General features: G+C 40.7%; 1 protein-coding gene across 6 annotated transcripts in view; it reads right to left on the reverse strand.

The window, feature by feature from the left end:
* GCC2 (GRIP and coiled-coil domain containing 2) overlaps positions 1 to 18,624 on the reverse strand; it is a 48,410-nt gene extending 29,786 nt beyond the window's left edge. For 3 of the 6 annotated variants that reach the window (XR_006287537.1, XM_043536328.1, XM_037897652.2), the window contains exons 1-10: positions 18,450 to 18,590; positions 14,858 to 14,920; positions 14,124 to 14,208; positions 12,001 to 12,065; positions 10,778 to 10,882; positions 5,244 to 7,730; positions 4,387 to 4,456; positions 2,923 to 3,023; positions 2,736 to 2,834; positions 1,133 to 1,273 (exon numbers count right to left, since the gene is read on the reverse strand). Coding sequence is in view for 5 of the 6 variants with exons in the window: in XM_043536328.1 (XP_043392263.1) it covers positions 1,133 to 1,273; positions 2,736 to 2,834; positions 2,923 to 3,023; positions 4,387 to 4,456; positions 5,244 to 7,730; positions 10,778 to 10,882; positions 12,001 to 12,065; positions 14,124 to 14,208; positions 14,858 to 14,920; positions 18,450 to 18,455 (3,222 nt within the window). In the remaining variant the exon portion in view is untranslated. Of the gene's footprint in view, positions 1 to 1,132; positions 1,274 to 2,735; positions 2,835 to 2,922; positions 3,024 to 4,386; positions 4,457 to 5,243; positions 7,731 to 10,777; positions 10,883 to 12,000; positions 12,066 to 14,123; positions 14,209 to 14,758; positions 14,921 to 18,449 lie in introns of those variants that run through there. The other 3 variants (XM_037897636.2, XM_037897628.2, XM_037897646.2) reach the window with 3 other exon arrangements.
* Between the last annotated feature and the right edge of the window lie 703 nt (positions 18,625 to 19,327).

Below are 19,327 nucleotides of genomic sequence, written 5' to 3' on the forward strand. Positions count from 1 at the left end.
CAAATACAGCTGCCATAGTTCTGGGCAGATGTTAATGCCATCAACCCTGACTCCAAAGAAGCTACTTCAATACCACCAAATATTGCCAATTTATCTGTTTTAAATGAGATAAAGCTAAGGCACAGGTAAGAGATCTGTCCCTGTCTGGATTAGAGTTGCAGATGTTTTCAGGGTTTGTTTTGAACCAACAGCATTTTCACCATATGGTCTCATTGTCCTTCCCTTGTTGTGTGAATCCAGAATTAAGGATGAATACATGGGAAAAAAAAAATTACTAAACAGCACAATTATTGATCATATTTTGTTCATGAAATATTTTATATCATCAATTTGAAAAAATTCACCTGCTGGATAAGCAGTAGAATGTATTCAAGAGTGAGATTGGGAGCAAAAAAGGAGATTTTAAAGTCTCATGAGAGTATTTCAGCCAATCAATGATTGGATTTAGTCCATCATACAACCCACTCATTTTTCAGATGTTTTGGGTGTTGACTGGACACATTTTGCCTCTCTCCTTAGTATTTTCTGAGGGAGACAGGAAGAAAAAAAACCTCACTTCTAGTTTGAAACATTTTTAAATTTACAGTTAGTATTAATATTTTAAAATTCTCGGTCCTTACTAACGGCTGCTGTATTTTGTAGAGGGAAGGGATAATATCAGTAAAAGGTAGATATAGCTCTGTAGTACCCATTAGATATAAAGGACTTAAAATCTATATGACCACTGTCAGTGTTGTGCAGCTGCTCTTTTCTGAGAGCCAGCTCAAGCTCATGTACTACAATTGTTGACAAATGGGATTAATTTCAAATTTCTTCAGATTTGGGCCCTGATACTCCAAAAAGGCCCCTACATTCTTGCAGTTCAGAGAGATATCCAGATATTTTTATAATGTCCCTATTTTCATTTAATTTTTTTTCCAAATCCAAATATTCCAAACACTGGGATTTCTACCTTGTCGAACACAAATATTAGTTTATTTGCTCGTATGTATTCAAAAATACAGATGGAATTATGAAAATATTTACAGGGAAAATTTACGTAAGTATGTGTCTATCAAACTGAAATGGGACTTAAGATCAATTACTTCATATTTGTCATAAAAATTATTTGCTCAGTCACAAAATAAGCTACCTGCTGAGTTGAAGTCTGTAGTTGTCTTGTAAGATCATCTATCTGATGTTCAAGATTAGTTGCTCGGTCCTTTTCCAAATCCAGCTGTTCTGCTTGCTTGTCATATTCCAGCAAAAGATTCTTGAAACCATGCACAAAGCACTTTAATTTTTGTTAAATACATGGAAGCTGTGATGTGCTTATAGCAAATAAATGGGTATTTGCACATTCTTATTATTGTTCAGTACTTGATGTTTCTTATTGTGACATCAGAAGTATCACAGGTGAATTAAAGCTGCAGATCCATTCTAGGTTCTAGTGAAAACAACTCTTTCAAGTTTTCCTCTCTAGATTTAAGTCATTCATTGAAGAGCTCTAAGTCACCACAGATTTTAAAAAAGGGTATATTAGTAAAGGAATTACTGGGTTTTTGGCAATGGAGGCTGTTGGAACCATATCTTTTATGTTTCTTGATTTGGCACTTTAACTGCATTAACAAGGGTTATTTCCCATAATATTTCTCTTTGTCTAAACTTAACATTAGCATTCAAATGGTCCTAATTAAACTTTGAAATTCACACTTCAGTGGAAGTAATGGGTTAAGGAGAAGGGAATCCCCAAGTTTGCTGCTGGTATTGATTGGTGGGATACAGTTTTTACATAACTCTGGTTTCACAAGGCAGCAGCATTTTCTATTCATTTATATTCTGATAGTTGCAGTTTTTCCACCAAAAAAAGAATTTATTTAACACTGAAAGAACTAAAGAATGTCAGAAGTTTGCTGAAAAGTTTAAATACTGTATCTATGATTTTCTCTTGTCTCTGATATTAAAGGTAATTTTTGGGAGTACTTTGTTGTACATGTTTTAAGGAGACAGTTTTCCTCATGAAAGCACTCTCAATATCACAGGTGTCCCTGCTTGATCACTCTAGCCACTCCAGCCAGATAGAATGGATCAATGGCACTAAGGCAGTGAGCATATTAACAAAAACCTACTTCTGAGCATGCTACCTTACAGCCTCACAGCTCCACTGAGGCTTAGGACCATATTTTAAAAGTATGGTTGGATTTATTTATTTATTTTTTAAACCAGATATACATGCAAAGGTGAATTGCTTATAATACAAAAAAGTTAAGCAAACTTTAAGGGCAGGTACTGAGCATGGACTATTTCCACATACAAGGATGAATGTTTCTGAAAGTTGAGCCTGTAAAAACAGGCATTATTATGGAAACTCTTGCAATTTTAATTATAAACATAATTGTCATTGTCATTATTCTAGCGCCCCACCACACACACACTTCACGTGAATAACAAATTTAATAAAATAAGTATAATATATGCTACTAGATGCCAAGTATACATGCAGGGATCACTTCATCCACCACTGAAACCTCTGAGGTGAGATATGGCAATTGCTGAACAACGCACAGCAACACTGTACAATAGTTTAGGGCAGGAAGCAAAGAACACTGTAGCTACAGAGGGAAATTAGTAGGCTGACTGTAATTATGCAAGTAGTGAGTCATGGACACATCAAACTGGAATCAGGCTAGGAAATGCCATCTCTAAATAATATTTTCTGATAAATAAAGCATTTTTTAAGATATAGTACCTCTTACCTTATAGCTTTCTGCTCCTTGGATGATGTCCCTCATAGAAGTAGACAGCTGATCTTTCTCTGATCGTACCAACTCTAATTCTTCTCTCAAGGACTGCATCTTATTACAAAGCAATACGTAACAGTGTGATTACAACAGAACCTTACGATGCCAGAAATTTAGACCTCATGTTGAAAAGCTAAGTTACCTCTTTTCTACTGGAATCTAGTTCTTTCCTTGCTTTCACAGCAAATACTTTAACTTTATTTAACTTCTCTTCTCTCTCTGCAGATTGCTTTTCCAGACATACTAACACAAAAAACAGAAACGAATTCATCTACGCAACGGAATAAGTAAAATACAAAACAAATATCTATGTGAATTTGAAGTCATTAGCAAAATAAAAAAGGATTTGCATCCATTACTACTGAAAAACAGGAAGACATTTAAAACACTTCATTCACTTAAGCTTTTGGAGGCCTGGTTTGAAAGCTAAAATTCCCAGCAACACACATAGCTATCATGGTGAACACTTCTACTGCTCCAGAGAGTTCCTTTAGCAAACTTCAGTTTGTTAGGATTTTAAAACTCAAAAAACATGCTTCCAGCTACTCCTGTGACAAATACAGTTGTTTCAATTTGCCATTACTTCCTCCCTAACATTTTAAAGTAACTGCATTTGTCATTTACATGTTGTAGGAATGCAAGGGTGAAGTGTGTTTGTCTGAGAGACAGGAGATTTTATTTCCTCCCTCTTCTCTTGAGGCAGCTGAGGAGTTGTCCCAGCTATACAACTATTTTCTCTTTAAAAAAAAAAAAAAGCGAAAATAAAAACAAAGTAAACCCCAAAACACCTTGCCACTATTTTTCTATACACAGAAGTGGGAGAGATTCTCTCTGTAACAAGTCAGTACCACTATTCCTTATTTGACTGAATGAGTTTTGTAGGGACCAAAACTGGGAGAGCAATCAAGCTCAGGGCTATGGTACAGAACAATATCTGCACCCTAGGTCACAAAGCCATCCACTAACATTTACTACTTTTGGGCTATCCTCATATGTGAAAGTGACTAGCTTTCTAATATAATTATGCTGGCCACAAATCTGTACTGTCATCTTGTTTGTTTTTTTAAATGAAAAAGACACTGAACTATAAAGAATAGCTGACAGACAAGTACATTTCTGTGAAAACACATTAGACTCTAAAATAGTCCATGAGGAGCCGATTATTTTATTATATTACCAATCCTCTTGGTGAAATTCAATGGTTTTGCTTCCAGCTAGTGCTAATTTTCTTTTGAAAGCCAACCAGAATGCTCAGAGGGGTTAGTTTTCTCTCTCAAAGCAAGCTATATTTTTCAGTGGCATCTTAACAGTTACTAATTTAAAATATTAAAGATTATTAGATCTTCCCCTCCACATGGTACAGTTGTTATTAATTGGGGTCAATTGTACAGAGCCAGGGATACACAGATGTCTACCTTAAAATAAAAGTACTAACTGTTAGGGTAACAGACCACTGGCATATCTCGAACCCTTATTGGACATCAGGAAGTCATTTGCTTATTTTAAGTATTTCTCATAAACTAGGGTTAAAAAACGAAAGATGAAGTATGTTAAACAATGGTTTAAAAGTCACAACTAATTAAATGTAAAGGAATAAGAAAAGCACCAATTTTTTCTTGTAGTTCTGCTACTGAAGATTGTTGGTCATTTTTTACAGACGACTTCTCCATGAAATCCTGTGAAATAAAACAAAGATAATGAAATATTACAAACATTTTTGGTATCTGCTAATTCCTTACATGTCACAATCAGAAACTGATTAATATATATTAAACTTAAGGCCAGAATCTGGGCTATTTCTATACAAACAAGACATAAATATTACGATTTATGTACAATTTGATGTTTTCTTGATAATTTACAAAGATACTTAAAATGTAAGGGCAGGGAAATGATCCTCATAGCAACTGCTTTCCATCCTACCCTGTCAAGAACAAGAAAGGACAGACCATGTAGTTCTTGCCACCTGCTATTTCTCAGTCATTATCAGGCAGTAACAATGCTCTGATGTAAGGAAGTTCCAGCAAACTTACCACAAACAAGGCAGGGCAGATAACTGATCTAATACTAACTTTAAGTTGTGCTTATTTAAGTTGTAGATTTATAACATTTAAGAGCTAGGAGACATTATTAGGTCATCTAGGCCATCCCTCCTGTAAATGAAGGATCATTCGTGAGGTACTGGTGAGAAAGGGAGAAGATAAAAGCTTACTTGAGTAAAATATAAATGCTAAAGTAACTTTTAGTGTTGCCTTTTTGGTGAGGCACTCTCAATTAGAAATACTTATTAAAAAAAACAGATCAGTTGATTTTGGGGGCTGAGGGAGGAAGGGGGAATGGAGAAAGGACTTTTCTGAAAGGGAAAAATTCATTTTTGGGCCACGAAATAATGTGAAAATACTTTTGAACCTTCATTAAGTCTTAGAGGTTTAGTCTGTATACTGAAATAACAACAATCATAACCTTTAGAGAAGTCAGTTCGGCTTTCACGTTTCTAAGTTCAGCCTCTCTCTGTTCTAGACCGAGTTTTAGGTTTTCTTGCTCTTCTGTAAAAGATTCCTTCTGTTGCTCTTGTATTTGGCTTTCATAACATGCAAGTTTTTGAGAGATCTCTTCAATACAAGCTAGAAGATCTTGGTTTTCATTCCTTGCTTTCTCATTGGCACTCTTCCTCTCTTGGATGTCTAGCTGCAATGCTGCTTTTTCTGACAAAGCTCCTTCTAATTTTTCTGTTAAGAGACTCTTTTCTTTTTCAACGTTTTCCAGCAAAGATCTGAGCTCTGCACATTGAACTACATTTTCTTCCTGAAGTCTCTCAACCTTCTGCTGTAAATGAAGAACTTTTTCATCATTCTGCAAAGTAAGGCTCTGTTTTTCTTCTTTCATTTTTGCTAAGGATTCATTTGCAACCTGCAGTAAATTAATAGCATCATGTTCTTCATCATCATCATCTGAAAGTCTGGACCCTATTTGCTCAAGTAAACTGTATAGCTGAGTTTTGACAAGTAGTGCATGTGCTTGTTTGTTTTCAAGTAGCATAGTTAAATGGTCTTTTTCTTCAATAGCAATTTGTAATTGCTTTTCTAAACTTTCAGCTTGTTCTTTAAACACTAGCCAATCCTCCTTTTCAGAGGCAACCTTTTCCAGGTTACTACTTATTTTGTCTTTTTCCTTATTGATTTTCTCATTTTCCTTATGAAGAGTATATGTTTGAGATAACAGACTCTTTTTATCAAGCAAGAGAGCTTCCATTTGTTCCTCTAATTGCACTAACTTTTGGTTATTCTCATCCTTCTCTTTTAAAGCTTCTTTTAGTGTCTCTGTTAAATCCTCTACATTTTTTTTCAGGTCACTGTTGCCCTGGTTAACAAATTCTGCTTGTTGCTGAAGTCCCAGAACCTTTTCTTGTTCTTTTTTACACATTTCTTGGAGTTTTTCTACTTCTTCAGTAGAACATTTCAGTTCACTTAAGATACCATCTTTTTGAGAGGCAAGACTAGTCACCTTTTCCTCCAGTTCTTTTACTGTGGTCTCTTTTTGATCAAGAGAGATCACCATTGCCGCATTTGCCTCCTGAAAGCTGACTATTTTATGCTTAAGCTCTTCCACCTCAGCTTGTTTAGATGATAATTTTTCTGCTTCTTCCTGAAGACGATTCACTGTTTCAAGAAGAACATCCCTTTCATTGAAAGCAGATCTGAGTTTCTGCTGTAGCTCACTGACATCAGAAGCTTGTTGCTGCTTCATTGACTCAAACTCCTGACTGATCTTTCCAGCTGATTCCCCCAATTCAGTTTGTAGCGTTTCCAGCGTTTCCCTCAAACTCTCATAATTGAACACTGCTTCTTCCTTCTCCTGTATGAGCTTTTGATACTGTTCCTTAAGATCCTGTATTTCAAAAACCAATGCCATATTTTCTTTTTCTGAATTTGACAATAAAGTCTGATGTAGTTCCGAAATCTCTCTCTCTTGTTTTTCTCTCAGACTTTGAACTTCTAGGTTACGCTCTTTTACAGTGATATCATATTGGTGTCTTGTTGCTTGGAGCTCTGATTTTAGTTTTTCAATTACACAACAATGATCTTCTTTAGCAAGTTGTAGTTCGTTAATTTTAAACTCCAAGTCTTCCCGTTCATGAAAATACTCATCCTTTGCACGCTGGATTTCCTTCTCGAGTTTTAACTTAACATTATTCATATAGGTTAATTCATCTTTTAATATACTGTGTTGAGATTCCAGTTCTTTTAAAATATGTTCTAAGTATTTGACCTTTTCTTCCATTTTTGTGTCCACATAAGTTTCTCCTTGTACATCTTTAACATCTGTCTCATTTACAGCTTCTCTTAGTTGCTCCAATTCATGTTCATATTTCTCATTACTAGCACATAATTCACCCTTCATGCTTTCTTCTTTTACCAAGTGCTGCTTTGTTAAGTCCAGCTTTCGTCGATTTATCTGGTTTCGCTCCTCTTCATATTCTTTAGAAGTGGCTTCAAGCTGACACATCAATTCTGACACCTCTTCTTGGTGTGCACCCTTCAGTTGTATAAGTTCTTCATGCAGATTATTGATTTCACTACAGTGACGTTCAGAATTATTTTTGATAACTTTGTGCAGATTTTCAATTTCTTTGTTTTTATCCTCACTGATAGCTTCCAACTGTTTGTTCAGACATAAAATCTGTTCCTCATATGTATGCTTAATTTGCTGGACCTCTTCTTGTAGTCTTTTAGTTTCCTCTTGTTGATTACTATGAAGTTCAAGCTGTTCTGCAAGCCCCATTTGTTTCTTCTCTTCTTCCTGCAGTTCTTTCTGCAGTTTGGCTAAGTCTTCATTGTATTTGGACTGTGCTCTTACTACTTCATTCTTAAGGCCTTCAATATCTTTCAAGTGTTCAATGCTTGATTGTTCCAACTGCTTCTGCAGTTCTTCTGTCTTAGTTACAGCAACCTAAAACAAACATATATGTCAATAATTACACAGAAAGAAACTAAAACCAAAAATAGATAATAAAAAATCAGTGACAAAGTCATTCATCTGCATAATAAATGCCATTTGAACTCATGCTAATGTGGAAGTTAGATATCAGTAACTAAACTGGTTAAATTTTACAACCTAATAATTTATCAAGTAATTCAGATACCTGCAAACTTGGATATTGTGATCTCTGAATTGAAAAGGTCTCTGTCCCATGTACAACCAAGGAAATTGGGAAAGAGTTTGGAATAAACAAGTCCTTGATGTTGATTAGTGTACCAGAGATGGATGTCATATTAAGTTTTGTGGCCAAAGAACCTTAAAATCCTAAATTATCTGGAACAAGGAAATTATATTTGAGGACTTAATTCAGAATGGGAGAAGAAAAATGTACAAGCAAATTAGAGGAGATAAACTCGCTGGGAACAACAAACTCGCTGCAGGATGCGTGGTCAAAAGACAGAATGTAACAGTGTTGGCAAGTTCAGAGGAGAAGCTGAAAGGAACGTTTTAAGGTTATGATAGTTAATGGATTCTTTCTGCACGGACTGACTGTGATGCTGGTGGACCAGATGCCAGCTCATGCCAAGGTCTCATAGATTCATAGACTTTAAGGTCAGGAGGAACCATCATGGTCATTTAGTCTGACCTCCCGCACATTGTAGGCCACAGAACCTCACCCACCAACTCCTGTAACAGACCCCTATCCCCTGACTGAGTTACTGAAGTCCTCAAATCATGGTTTAAAGACTTCAAGTTACAGAGAATCCACCATTTACATTAGTTTAAACCTGCGAGTGACCCAAGCCCCATGCTCAGAGGAAGACCAACACCCTGCCCCTGCCCCTGGATCTCTGCTAATCTGACCCAGGGGAGAACTCTTTCCCGAACCCATATATGGTGGTCAGTTGGACCCTGAGCATTTCAGCAAGTCCCACCAGCCAGACACCTGGGAAAGAATTCTCTGTAGTAACACAGAGCCCTCCCCAACTAGTGCCCCATCACCGGCCGTTGGATATATTTTCTGCTAGCAGTCAGAGATTGGCTACATGCCATTGTAAGCAGTGACATGAGACCATCCCCTCTATAAACTTATCAAGCTCAGTCTTGGTGTTTTGCCCCCACTACTCCCTTTGGAAAGCTGTTCTATAACTTTGAACATTTCTAATCATCAGATGAGTGCCTAATTTCAAGCCTAAACTTGTTGATGGTCCCCAGACCTCAACTGAATACTGACAAATACATAGCTGAAATCAGTCTGGCTCACCTGTATGTTAGTATTGTTACAATAGGTATTGGGATTCCAACAATGTGTTTAGTGTGGAAACTTTACTGAATGCTTGTGAGTTGCTGCAAGCATTAATCTCACTTATACACATTTGTATCCCATACGGTAAGGTAATATTTGAGGATTTGCACTGTAAGTCTTTTTAACTGTGTAAATCACCAGACAAGAGAAAGACCTTAACTAGAGTGAAATGCTGGTCTCCAACAGAAGGTGTTATGTCCTGTCCAACAAGGAAGGCCCATCAACATCAGACAGATTGGAGAGGAATATTAAAGAGGACAAAATATTTTGTTGTTTACTCTCCCCCACTCCCCATGAAGATGAGTTTTGGAAATGAATTCTTCCCATCAAAGCAGAAAGGGGAGGGAATTAAAAACCCCTAACAAGGAGGAACTGTATCTCATTGCTGCTTGGATTCTGGAGGCAGGGTTTCTATCACATAAGCAAGGAATCCCCAGCTGTTCAGCCTGGGTTAGCTCTAAAGATCATAGAAGCTTCTATAATAAGCAAGCTCTATATTACCTTTTGAAACTTAAGATTGTAACTCATTTGTGTTCGTATGTTTAACTGTTTTAACCTTGTAAATAACTCTTTTCACTTTTCCTATTAATAAATCTGTATGTAGTTTGTTATACGATTGGCTAAAAGTGTGGTCTTTGGTGTGAGTTCTAAGGTGCAATTGACCGGGGGTAAATGACTGGTCCTTTGAGACTGGAAGTAACCTGACTGCTGTTGTGATTTGTGGTATAAAGGACCATTTATCACAAGGGTAGGCTTGCCTAGGTGATGAGATAGATTGGAGTACCCAAGGAGTCTGTCTGTGACTCCATATTTAAGCTGTTATAGTGTCTGAGGAGCTTACACTTGAAAATTGATTGGTGAAATCTAACTACAGAACCCGCAGCCAATTTGGGGTTTGTGCCCTGGTACTTAATAGTCTGCCCTGAGGTTGGTACTCACCGATGCTCCCTCTAATATTTTACGTCCATGTGTGGAATGAATTTTGTTATATACATTAATATGGAGGAGATGTGTGGTGGGGGTGGGGCGAGGGGTTCGGAGTGTGGGTAGGGCTCAGGGCTGGGATTGGGGCACAGGGTGTGTGTGTGTGTGAGGGCTCCGGCTGGGAGTGCGGGCTCAGGGCTAGGGCAGAGGTGTAAGGTTGTGGGGAGTGAAGGGTTCGGGGTGCAGGTGGGGCTCAGGGCTGGGGCAGAGGGTTGGGGTGCAGGGGTCTCTGGCTGGGGGTGTGGGCTCTGCGGTGGGGCCGGGGCTGAGGGATTTGGGGAGCAGGCTGCCCCGAGGCTGCGGTGGGGAGAGAGGACTCACCAGCCCTCTCTTGCCACAGCAGCCTAGGGCCATGGGAGACGCCCCTCTCTCCTCCCCAATCAAGGACCCTGTGGCTGCGTGCCTGTGTTGCCCTTGATAGCCTGCTGTGCAGCTATGCAGCTTAGAGGCAACTTAGGTACCCATGCTCCTGAGTCACAGCAGGACAACTTGACACTGACCATTTAGTCTGTGCATAACCCATTTGTTTTAAGACTTGCAAACAGGTATTGTAATAATTTTGGAAAGTATTTACATTGGAGTATTATTAACTAACAATGAACAGAAGAGAATGAAAAAAAAGGGATTAAAACGTGAACCATATATTCGTAATTATTACGATTAGGAAATGAAAATACCAAGGACTAGCAATGTTTTAGCAGAAACATGTTATTGCTCATTTCACTACCTCCGCTTCTTGTTTCCTTTTAGCATTTTCTTTTTTGAGGGCTACGCACTGCTGCTGGATCTCTGCTTTTTCCAAAAGAACAGCATCTAGCCTTTCTGAGAGAGCCTAATTTGGAGAGAGAGTGAGAAGACTGTTGGGAAAAAAAAAATGAAAATGCAAAGTCTCAGCAATCTTTGCGAGGCAATGCTACAGAGCTCAGATATTGACCTTCAGATTTTCTGCACATTGTGCAACAGAAAACCAAGCCCACTACAATAATTACCTTCAGTTCACATAGAGAAGATAGCAGTATAGTTTTCACTATACTCTAACAAAACACCTCTCACCGTTAATACACTGAGCAGAATGAACTTGCTGCACTGGAAAACTGGTTTCCTATTTTATTATTTATACCTCCAGAAAAAAAGCAAAGTGTAAATAATTGTTTTAACCATTAAACTAATATTTAAACAATCTGAATTTTGTTTCAATAGTTTACAGGTTCTTACACTAACTTTATATCTGAGTAGCTACATAAGTTACTATACTTTCAGCAAGATAGATGCTTTCACTACTAAACTCAAAGTGCAGTTCAAATCTAAAAATATTTGAATAGTGTATTTATTGTGATAAGTTCACAAAATAAAAAGCACTTTTTAACGGTTGGACTGATTAAAACTGCTGCCCCATTTCTTTATAGTGGCAGTGCAAATGTTCATCATCAGGAGCTGGACTACTCTCCTATCAAAGGAGAAACTTAAGAAAAGAGGATTAACATTTTACAAAAAAAAAAAAAAAAAAAAAAAGAAAGAAAGAACAGGAGGACTTGTGGCACCTTAGAGACTAACAAATTTATCTGAGCATAAGCTTTCGTGAGCTACAGCTCACTTCCGATGTAGCTCACGAAAGCTTATGCTCAAATAAATTTGTTAGTCTCTAAGGTGCCACAAGTACTCCTTTTCTTTTTGCGGATACAGACTAACATGGCTGCTACTCTGAAACCTAACATTTTACTAGTAATTTTTCAGAAAATTTACACAAAAATTAAATATTTCCATACTTGCAGTAAGACTCACAAGATACTTGGTGGAGAATGCTAAAGAAAGTGTCTTATGTGCATGAGAGGGACTGGTCCCAGATAGTCTGAGTAAAATAGTTTGCTATTCAGTAAACACCACCAGTGGAAAGATTTCCCTGGGTCATTTATTATGTATAGTACATCAAAAACAATTATATATTCCCACCTGAATAATATCATCAGCTCCTCCAGCAGCTGGTTTTGATTTGAGTTCAATCTCTTTTTCCAATTCTAAAACAAAAAAAATATTTATATAAAAATTCACCATAATCATTGTTTCACATTTCAAAGAGCAGCTTCTAACTCAGAAGAGAATATATAATTAATAAATAAATAAATATAATTAATGTATTACAATAGTATAGTAATGACATCAGATTTTAAAAATTTCAAAACACCAACTCAGTGTAACTTAAGAATTTCCTGGCATATTAGTATTCAAAAGTCACATAGTCATCAAAATATACATTAGGCTGAAGCTTGGTATATAAAAATGTAGCATTTGCCTCAAATAGATGGGTTAAAAGTTGTGAAGCGTTACATCAGTGAAAGGAAAAAGCAAAAAATTTAGTTCTATCTCCACCTGTGATGGGATGTACAAGACCTTCTGAGGCCCCCTGCTGGAGGCCTTGTGGCCCTGCCACACCCCACCCCAGAAAAGGCCAGTGGAAAAAGTTATCCAAGCTGTCTAGAGTTGCTGTGGGGGACACAGCCAATCAGATTGGCTGCTCCCTGCAGCCCCTATCAGGGCCCAGTACCCTAGTATAAGAAGAGCTGCAGGGCCAGTATGAGATCAATTCCTTGCTGGAACTGGAGGAGTGTGGCTGGCTGAGGAAGTGACAGGACCTTGGCCAGAGCAGAGCTGGCAGAAGTGGGGGAAGAGCAAGAAGGAGCTCTAGGCTGGTTGTTAGGACTCCATCAGGACAAGGCCCTGAGGTAAGGGTGAAGAAGGTGCAGGGCTGTGGGGAAGTGGCCTAGGGAATCAGAGCAGTGGCATAGCTTAGATAAAGGGACATGGCAGATGGCTGCTATCTACAGAGTCCCTAGTCTGGGACCTGGAGTAGAGGGAGGGTCTGGGTCAGCCCCCTGTGCCCCCTCCCCCCCATTAGGCACTGAGGGAAGTGGCCTGGACTTTGAGGTGCCCTAGAGGGAGAACTGAACTCTTTAGTGGCCCAGCGGGAGATCTGGGGCCTGAAACACCCAGAGAGGGCAAAGACATTGCCTCCAGGGGGAAGTCCTGAGTATGGCTCAATACCAGGGCTGAGACCACTGACAGATTCTTAATTAGTCCTGTAGTCTAAGCCCAAGGAGACTTACAGCACAAATTCTCAAACTGGGGGTTGTGACCCCCCTCAGGAGGTTGTGAGGTTATGATGTGGGGGGGAGGGGGGTCATGAGCTGTCAGCCTCCACCCCAAACCCTCCTTCGCCCCCAGCATTTATAATAGTGTTAAATATTAAAGTGATTTTAATTTATAATGGGGTAGGAGGATTGCACTCAGAGGCTTGCTTTATGAAAGGGATCACCAATAGAAAAGTTTGAGAACCACTGAGCTACAGAGAGAGTGCAGGCCTGCACACACTCAACCAGGGGGCACTTGTGAAAGGTGAGTGAACCCTGCTACACTACCCCCCTCACACTTTTTTCTAAACCAGATAATCTATTCCCATAATTAACCCAAAATGGGGTCTGCAATCTTTTACTATTTCTATTCAAATGATGCAACATTGAGTAAATACACAATAGCTAACTTATTTACAAATATTATTGTACCCCCAAGACAGGGTTGCATGATATGTGTTTAATATGTAAAATCAATTACTTGTCTTGGAATTTCTTCTCCCTCTGACAACATCAAAACTTGCTACTGTATGCCATGACATGAAAAAGCAAACACTCCATCAAGGATGGGGAGCAGACACTCAATGAAAGGCCCCACTTCAAGATACAGTTCAGTTATTCTCTTAAGCAAGTTGTTTTCTCCCATCACACTCCTCCTTGCTTGGTTAGTAAAATTTACTATAAGATCAATGCAATTCCTCTTCTTCCCTCCACTCTGGGCTTCCTACCTCTATCCTCTCACAGAAGCAGGGAAAATGGAATTAAATGGGCTGCTGGAAAATCTAAGTTTTTCACCTAGGAATCAAATCCAGAGGTCAAACACTGTAACAGAGAACACTACCATTAAGTCAATACACCAGTTCTCTTCTCTCCCCCAACCCCACTTTTTTTCTTTAAGTAATACAAAAATCTTGGAACAGCCAAATAAATCCCTTTTCTGTATGGTACCTGTGCATCTTGACTTCACCTTCTGCATAAGCATCATTTGCTTCTTCGCAAATTTGATGAGATCTTCTTTGGACAGTGTATCCAGCTGTAAAATGTGATAGATTACAAAATATGCTTTCCCTATGCCTGATGACTATAACACTGAAAACCAGGAATGTTAAATGTCTGATTCTAATTCTATGTTAACTCTTACAAGTTTACACCAAAGGGCTTACGTAGCTAATAGCAATGTGAAAGTAAGACTTGGCTGTGAAGGGTTAGCATTCAGAGATGGATTAAAAATCTTCAAACAAGTGGGGGAAAAAAAAATATAAGGCCTGCCAAACTGAAAAAGCTAAGGAGGCATTTGAGAATCATGTAAATTGCTGAATGTTTTTAACATGGCATGCTGACTAACATCATTGTGCAAGTGGGTAGTAAATTTAAATGAAGAAATTTATACCCTAAAGAAATGAAAAGTCCATTGTTTGAACTGGAAGCTGCCAAGTGTTTTCTAAACGGTTAGTAAATTTGCTTCCAGTAATAACTGCCAATAGCTTTAAAGATTTTTCTTCAGCATTCTCCAAAGTTTAACAGGGCTCTCTAGGTTTAACAACCACAATTTAGTTTTGGCAAATAGAGGAGTCAGTGTTTACCTTTTAAAAACTAATCTCTCTTGAATGTTCCCCCAGTAGCAGCTAGTGCAGCAGGTTGTAAATCTGTCCAAATCTTTTACATTTCTAAAGAAAGTTTACCTTCGATTTACCACTTCCTGGTGTGGCATAGGAAGCCACCATATCTTGTCCAGCATCTTGCACCTGAAAAACAAAACAAAGCACAGCACATCAGAACTGAACTCTTCATTAGACTGCTAATGGAACTGGTTAAGAACCTGTTGTACCCTGACAGTAATTAACAGCTCTAGTAGAACTTGGAACTCAAGAAAATTAAGATTTAAAAAGAAGAATGGAAGAAATGAGCTCAGACATCCATCACAGATAGCTGGATCAGGATAGATGCATCACAGCATGATGATATGAGCCAGTATATTCTTAGAAATCTGTCTTTTAGATATGGAATTCCTAACCAAAGAGCTGGTATACATGGGCGGGCAAAATCTACTTATTTTGTTTACAACTGGTCTGGAAAGTATGGCTCAATAACCTAACAAAAAACCTGCCTTAAAGATGTAGACAACTGAAAATGCTAGTGGAGGAGCAACATTTAAATGAACAGTGATTTTTATGCTATGATCTTCCAAACTACATTCAAAGAGGTTTACATCATCATCTTGGTCTGGGTTTGGAAAGTGATTTAATGTTCACATATATTTGGGAAGACAGAATAATAGAAATGTAGGGCTGGAAGGAACCTAAAAAAGTTATCAAGTCCAACCCCCTGTGCTAAGTAGATCTAGACCACCCCTGAAAGGTATTTGTGCAACCTGCTCTTTAAAACCTCCAATGATGGGGATTCCACAACCTCCCTTGGAAGCCTATTTCAGAATTTAACTCACCTTATTGTTAGAAAATTTTTCCCCAATACCTAACCTAAATCTCCCTTGCTGAGGATTAAGCCCATTACTTCTTGTCCTATTGTCAGTAGACACAGATCAGTTAGTCACTGTCCTCTTTATAACAGCCCTTAACATATTTGAAGACTTGTTATCTGTCCTCTTTTTTTTTTTTTTCCTCCCAGTTTTTCAGCCTCTCCTCATAGGTCAGATTTTCTAAATCTTTAATCATTTTTGTTCCTTTCCTCTGGACTCTCTCCAATTTGGCTATTTTTTCTAAAGTGTATTGACCAGAACTGAACACAGTACTCCAGCTGAGATCTCCACCAGTGCTGAGTAGAGCTGGTCAATTACCTCCCATGTCTTGCATGAAACACTTCTGTTAATGTACACCAGAACATTAACCTTTTTTGCAACTGCATCACATTGTTTACTCATGTCCAATTTGTGGTCCACTATAATGCCCAGATCCTTTTCAACAGTATCATCTAGCCAGTTATTCCCCCATTTTGTAGCTGTGCATTTGATTTTTTTTTCCTTCCTAAGTGAATTACTTTGCACTTGTCATCTTTGAATTTCCTCGTGTTCATTTCACACCAATTCTCCAGTTTAATATCATTTTGAGTTCTAAACCTGTCCTCCAAAATGCTTGCAATCCCCCCCAGCTTTGTGGTATTAACAAATTTTATAAGCATACTCTCCACTCTATTACCAAAGTCATTAATGAAAACATTTAACAGTACCAGCCCCAGGACTGACCCGCACTATATGTGCCCTCCCAGTTTTCAATGTTTTCTGTCAAACTACTTTACTATAAAGTGAAAGACTGTTCTTGAAATTTAATCTAAATCACATTTCTCTAAGTAGAGGACCTACACTTTCCTTCATCTTTCTCTTGCTCCTAATGTATTTAAAGAACCTCTTCTTATTGCCTTTTATGTCCCTTGCTAGGCATAACTCATTTTGTGCCTTAGCCTTTCCGTAAATGCTTGTGGTCTTCTGTACTCTTCCTTAGCAGTTTGTTTCCACTTTTTGTAGGATTCCTTTTTGATTTTTCAGGTCATTGGAGAGCTCTGAACATGAAGAGTCACTGCTAGTATCAGCTCAAAGTTCAAGCAAGGGCATATGAAAAAGGGAGTGGGACTCCACACACAGACCTTACAGCAATTCTGAGCAAACAGAATAAGAGACAGCATAAGGTGTGTACCAACACAAGACTTCTCTGCCCTACTGTAGGTCAGGGATCGGCAACCTTTGGCACACGGAAACCCGCTGGTGGGCCGGGATGACTTGTTTACTTGCAGCATCCACAGGATTGGCTAATCGCAGCTCCCACTGGCCACAGTTCACCGTTCCAGGCCAATGGGGGCTGCGGGAAGCAGTGGCCAGCACATCCCACGCCACTTCTCACAGCCCCCATTGGCCTGGAACAGCAAACCGCAGCCAGTGGGAGCTGCAGTCAGCCAAACTTGTGGATGCTGCAGGTAAACAAATCATCCCGGCAGCGAGCAGATTTCCTTGAAAGGCCCATATGCCAAAGGTTGACTATCCCTGCTGTAGGTAGTATTTCCATATTATACAAATTGTATGCCTGATTCACCATTTTTTTTTTTTCCACACTATCAGACTAGATGTATTTACTTTCCTGTTTATTTTACTTGAGTAAAATTCTGATAGTCTCTTTTAATAATTTGCAATTAAATCAGCTTCTACTTAGGTAGGTGCAATACAAACAAATTACACAGAAGTACCAATCCCAAACTAAAGTTTTGTAGAAAATATAGTAATTCTAGACATCTTTTAAAGAAATCATACTAAACTATGCCATGTTCTGTATGTTATGTACCAGGAATATCCAGGGATCACTCTGGATTTATCTATTTATTCCACATGGCAAATACAAATGATTTGAAACTTCCTTTGGAAGTATCTGTTTCTCTTTGTAACTGCAAAAAAAGTTACATAAATACACATGCCCCAGTCCTTGTGTGTGACAGAAATCACTTGACACTTGTCATGATATTTATGTAGTCACTAGTTATTTCATTTGACCTGCAGAACTGAGGGAATCTAGTCATTCAGCATACTTCTACAATATTGTCAAGGTCACGCACAGCTCTTGGGTGCTCTTATTAGGCTTTATAAAACTTCTAAGTAAGTATTGATCTAGTGGCCCCCTCACTGGGGTCAGGATGGAATTTTGCTTCCCACGGTGAAACTGACGAACCCAGCAGTTGCGTAACAGTGTTTTCACTGTCCTCTGAAGCATGAAATTGGCTCTACTCTCACAAGGAAGACACCAGACTGGAAAGGGGCATGTGGTCCGGTTTAGGGGGGCAATCACCACCCTGCTGCGACCACAGAACAATCACAAGCAGTGCGAGGATGTAGACAGCTCTCCCCCTGCCAACCGAGGGGCAGTTTCCCAGGGGGCACTCGGTGGCCCCGCTCTGCTAGCGGTGGCTTCCCAAGAAGAGGGGCCAGAGGGGCCGGGCTCCGGGCAGAAATGAGTCTGAACTCTCCGTTTTCTGAAACAGGCTCCGTGTAAAGCCAGGGGTGACGCTGCGGCTCCGGGGTTCACGTACAGCGCTTCCCTCGAGCCCCGCACAGCAGCCGGGCGAGGCGCGGGGCTCGCACACAGTGGGGGCCCCGCGGGACGGAGGCCAGGGGAGGGGGAGCGGTTGCACATGGGGGGCGGCGGCGCGCAGGGTTAGACCCGGCGAGATGCTCCCGCGGCCCCAGTCCCGCCGCGTGCGGCGTGGGGGCGCCCGCCAGTGACGGGTTAATTCCCCCCCTCCCCAGCGCATCAGCCCGGCGGCGCCCTGCCCCGGTACCTCCATGGCGGGGCAGCTCCCGGCGCAGCAGCGGTCGGGGGGGAGGTTTCAGCGCCGCCGTATCCTGCTCCCCGCTTCCGCCTTCGTCACCCCCCCCCCGTGCGCCTGCTACGTCATCACCCACGCCGGGCCGGAGGTCGCAGTTTCGGGCCCGCCCCCTCCCGGCTGTTTCTATGGTAACCAGAGACCACGTAGAGGGTTAGCCGGGGCCCGCCCATCTCCTGAACCTAGGCCCCGCCCCCTTCCACGGGGCGGCAGCCGCGCCGTGCTCGGCCCCGCCCACAAGCCCTGAGGCGGCGGTGGCAGCGGCTCCGCCCGGCCACGTCCGACGCGTAACTTCGCCTCTTCTCCCACCGAGCCCCCCCCGCCGCACCCGCCAGAGCATGCGGAGCTCGCTGGGCGACCCCCAGGCGGGTTGGGGGAGGGGTGGCGTTCCCCGTCGCTTCTCCCCTCGGGGAAGGGCAGGGGACGGTCACGCACGGGGGCTCCCCTGGCAGGACCCTAGGGCTTGGGCTGAAGCCTGAGCGTCTACACCGCCATTAGGCAGCCGCGAGCTCCCTGAGCCAGAGTGGGCTGGCGGGGCCCGCCGGGGGTTGTCAAGTGTCGCGTAGACAGATCCCCCTCTGCGTGTAACTCAAGCGCTGTGGATTCCAAGTGATTTTCTGTGTTCAGTTGTGGATCCAGGCTGTGGTTTATAGTGGTAGGATCAGTGAAACTGGCTTAGTCACTCTGAAAGGCAGGGTGGGGCAGCAGATAAGACTTAGGGTTTGTCATATTAGTGACCAGGTTCTGGGCCTGGAGGGACCTTGCATGAGATCTGTACTAATTTAAATGGGGTGGGGGTGTTTAGCAGTGATTCCCTGCCTTCTAAGTTGGGG

This window comes from Chelonia mydas, chromosome 1, assembly GCF_015237465.2.
Source record: "Chelonia mydas isolate rCheMyd1 chromosome 1, rCheMyd1.pri.v2, whole genome shotgun sequence".
NCBI lineage: Eukaryota > Metazoa > Chordata > Testudines > Cheloniidae > Chelonia > Chelonia mydas.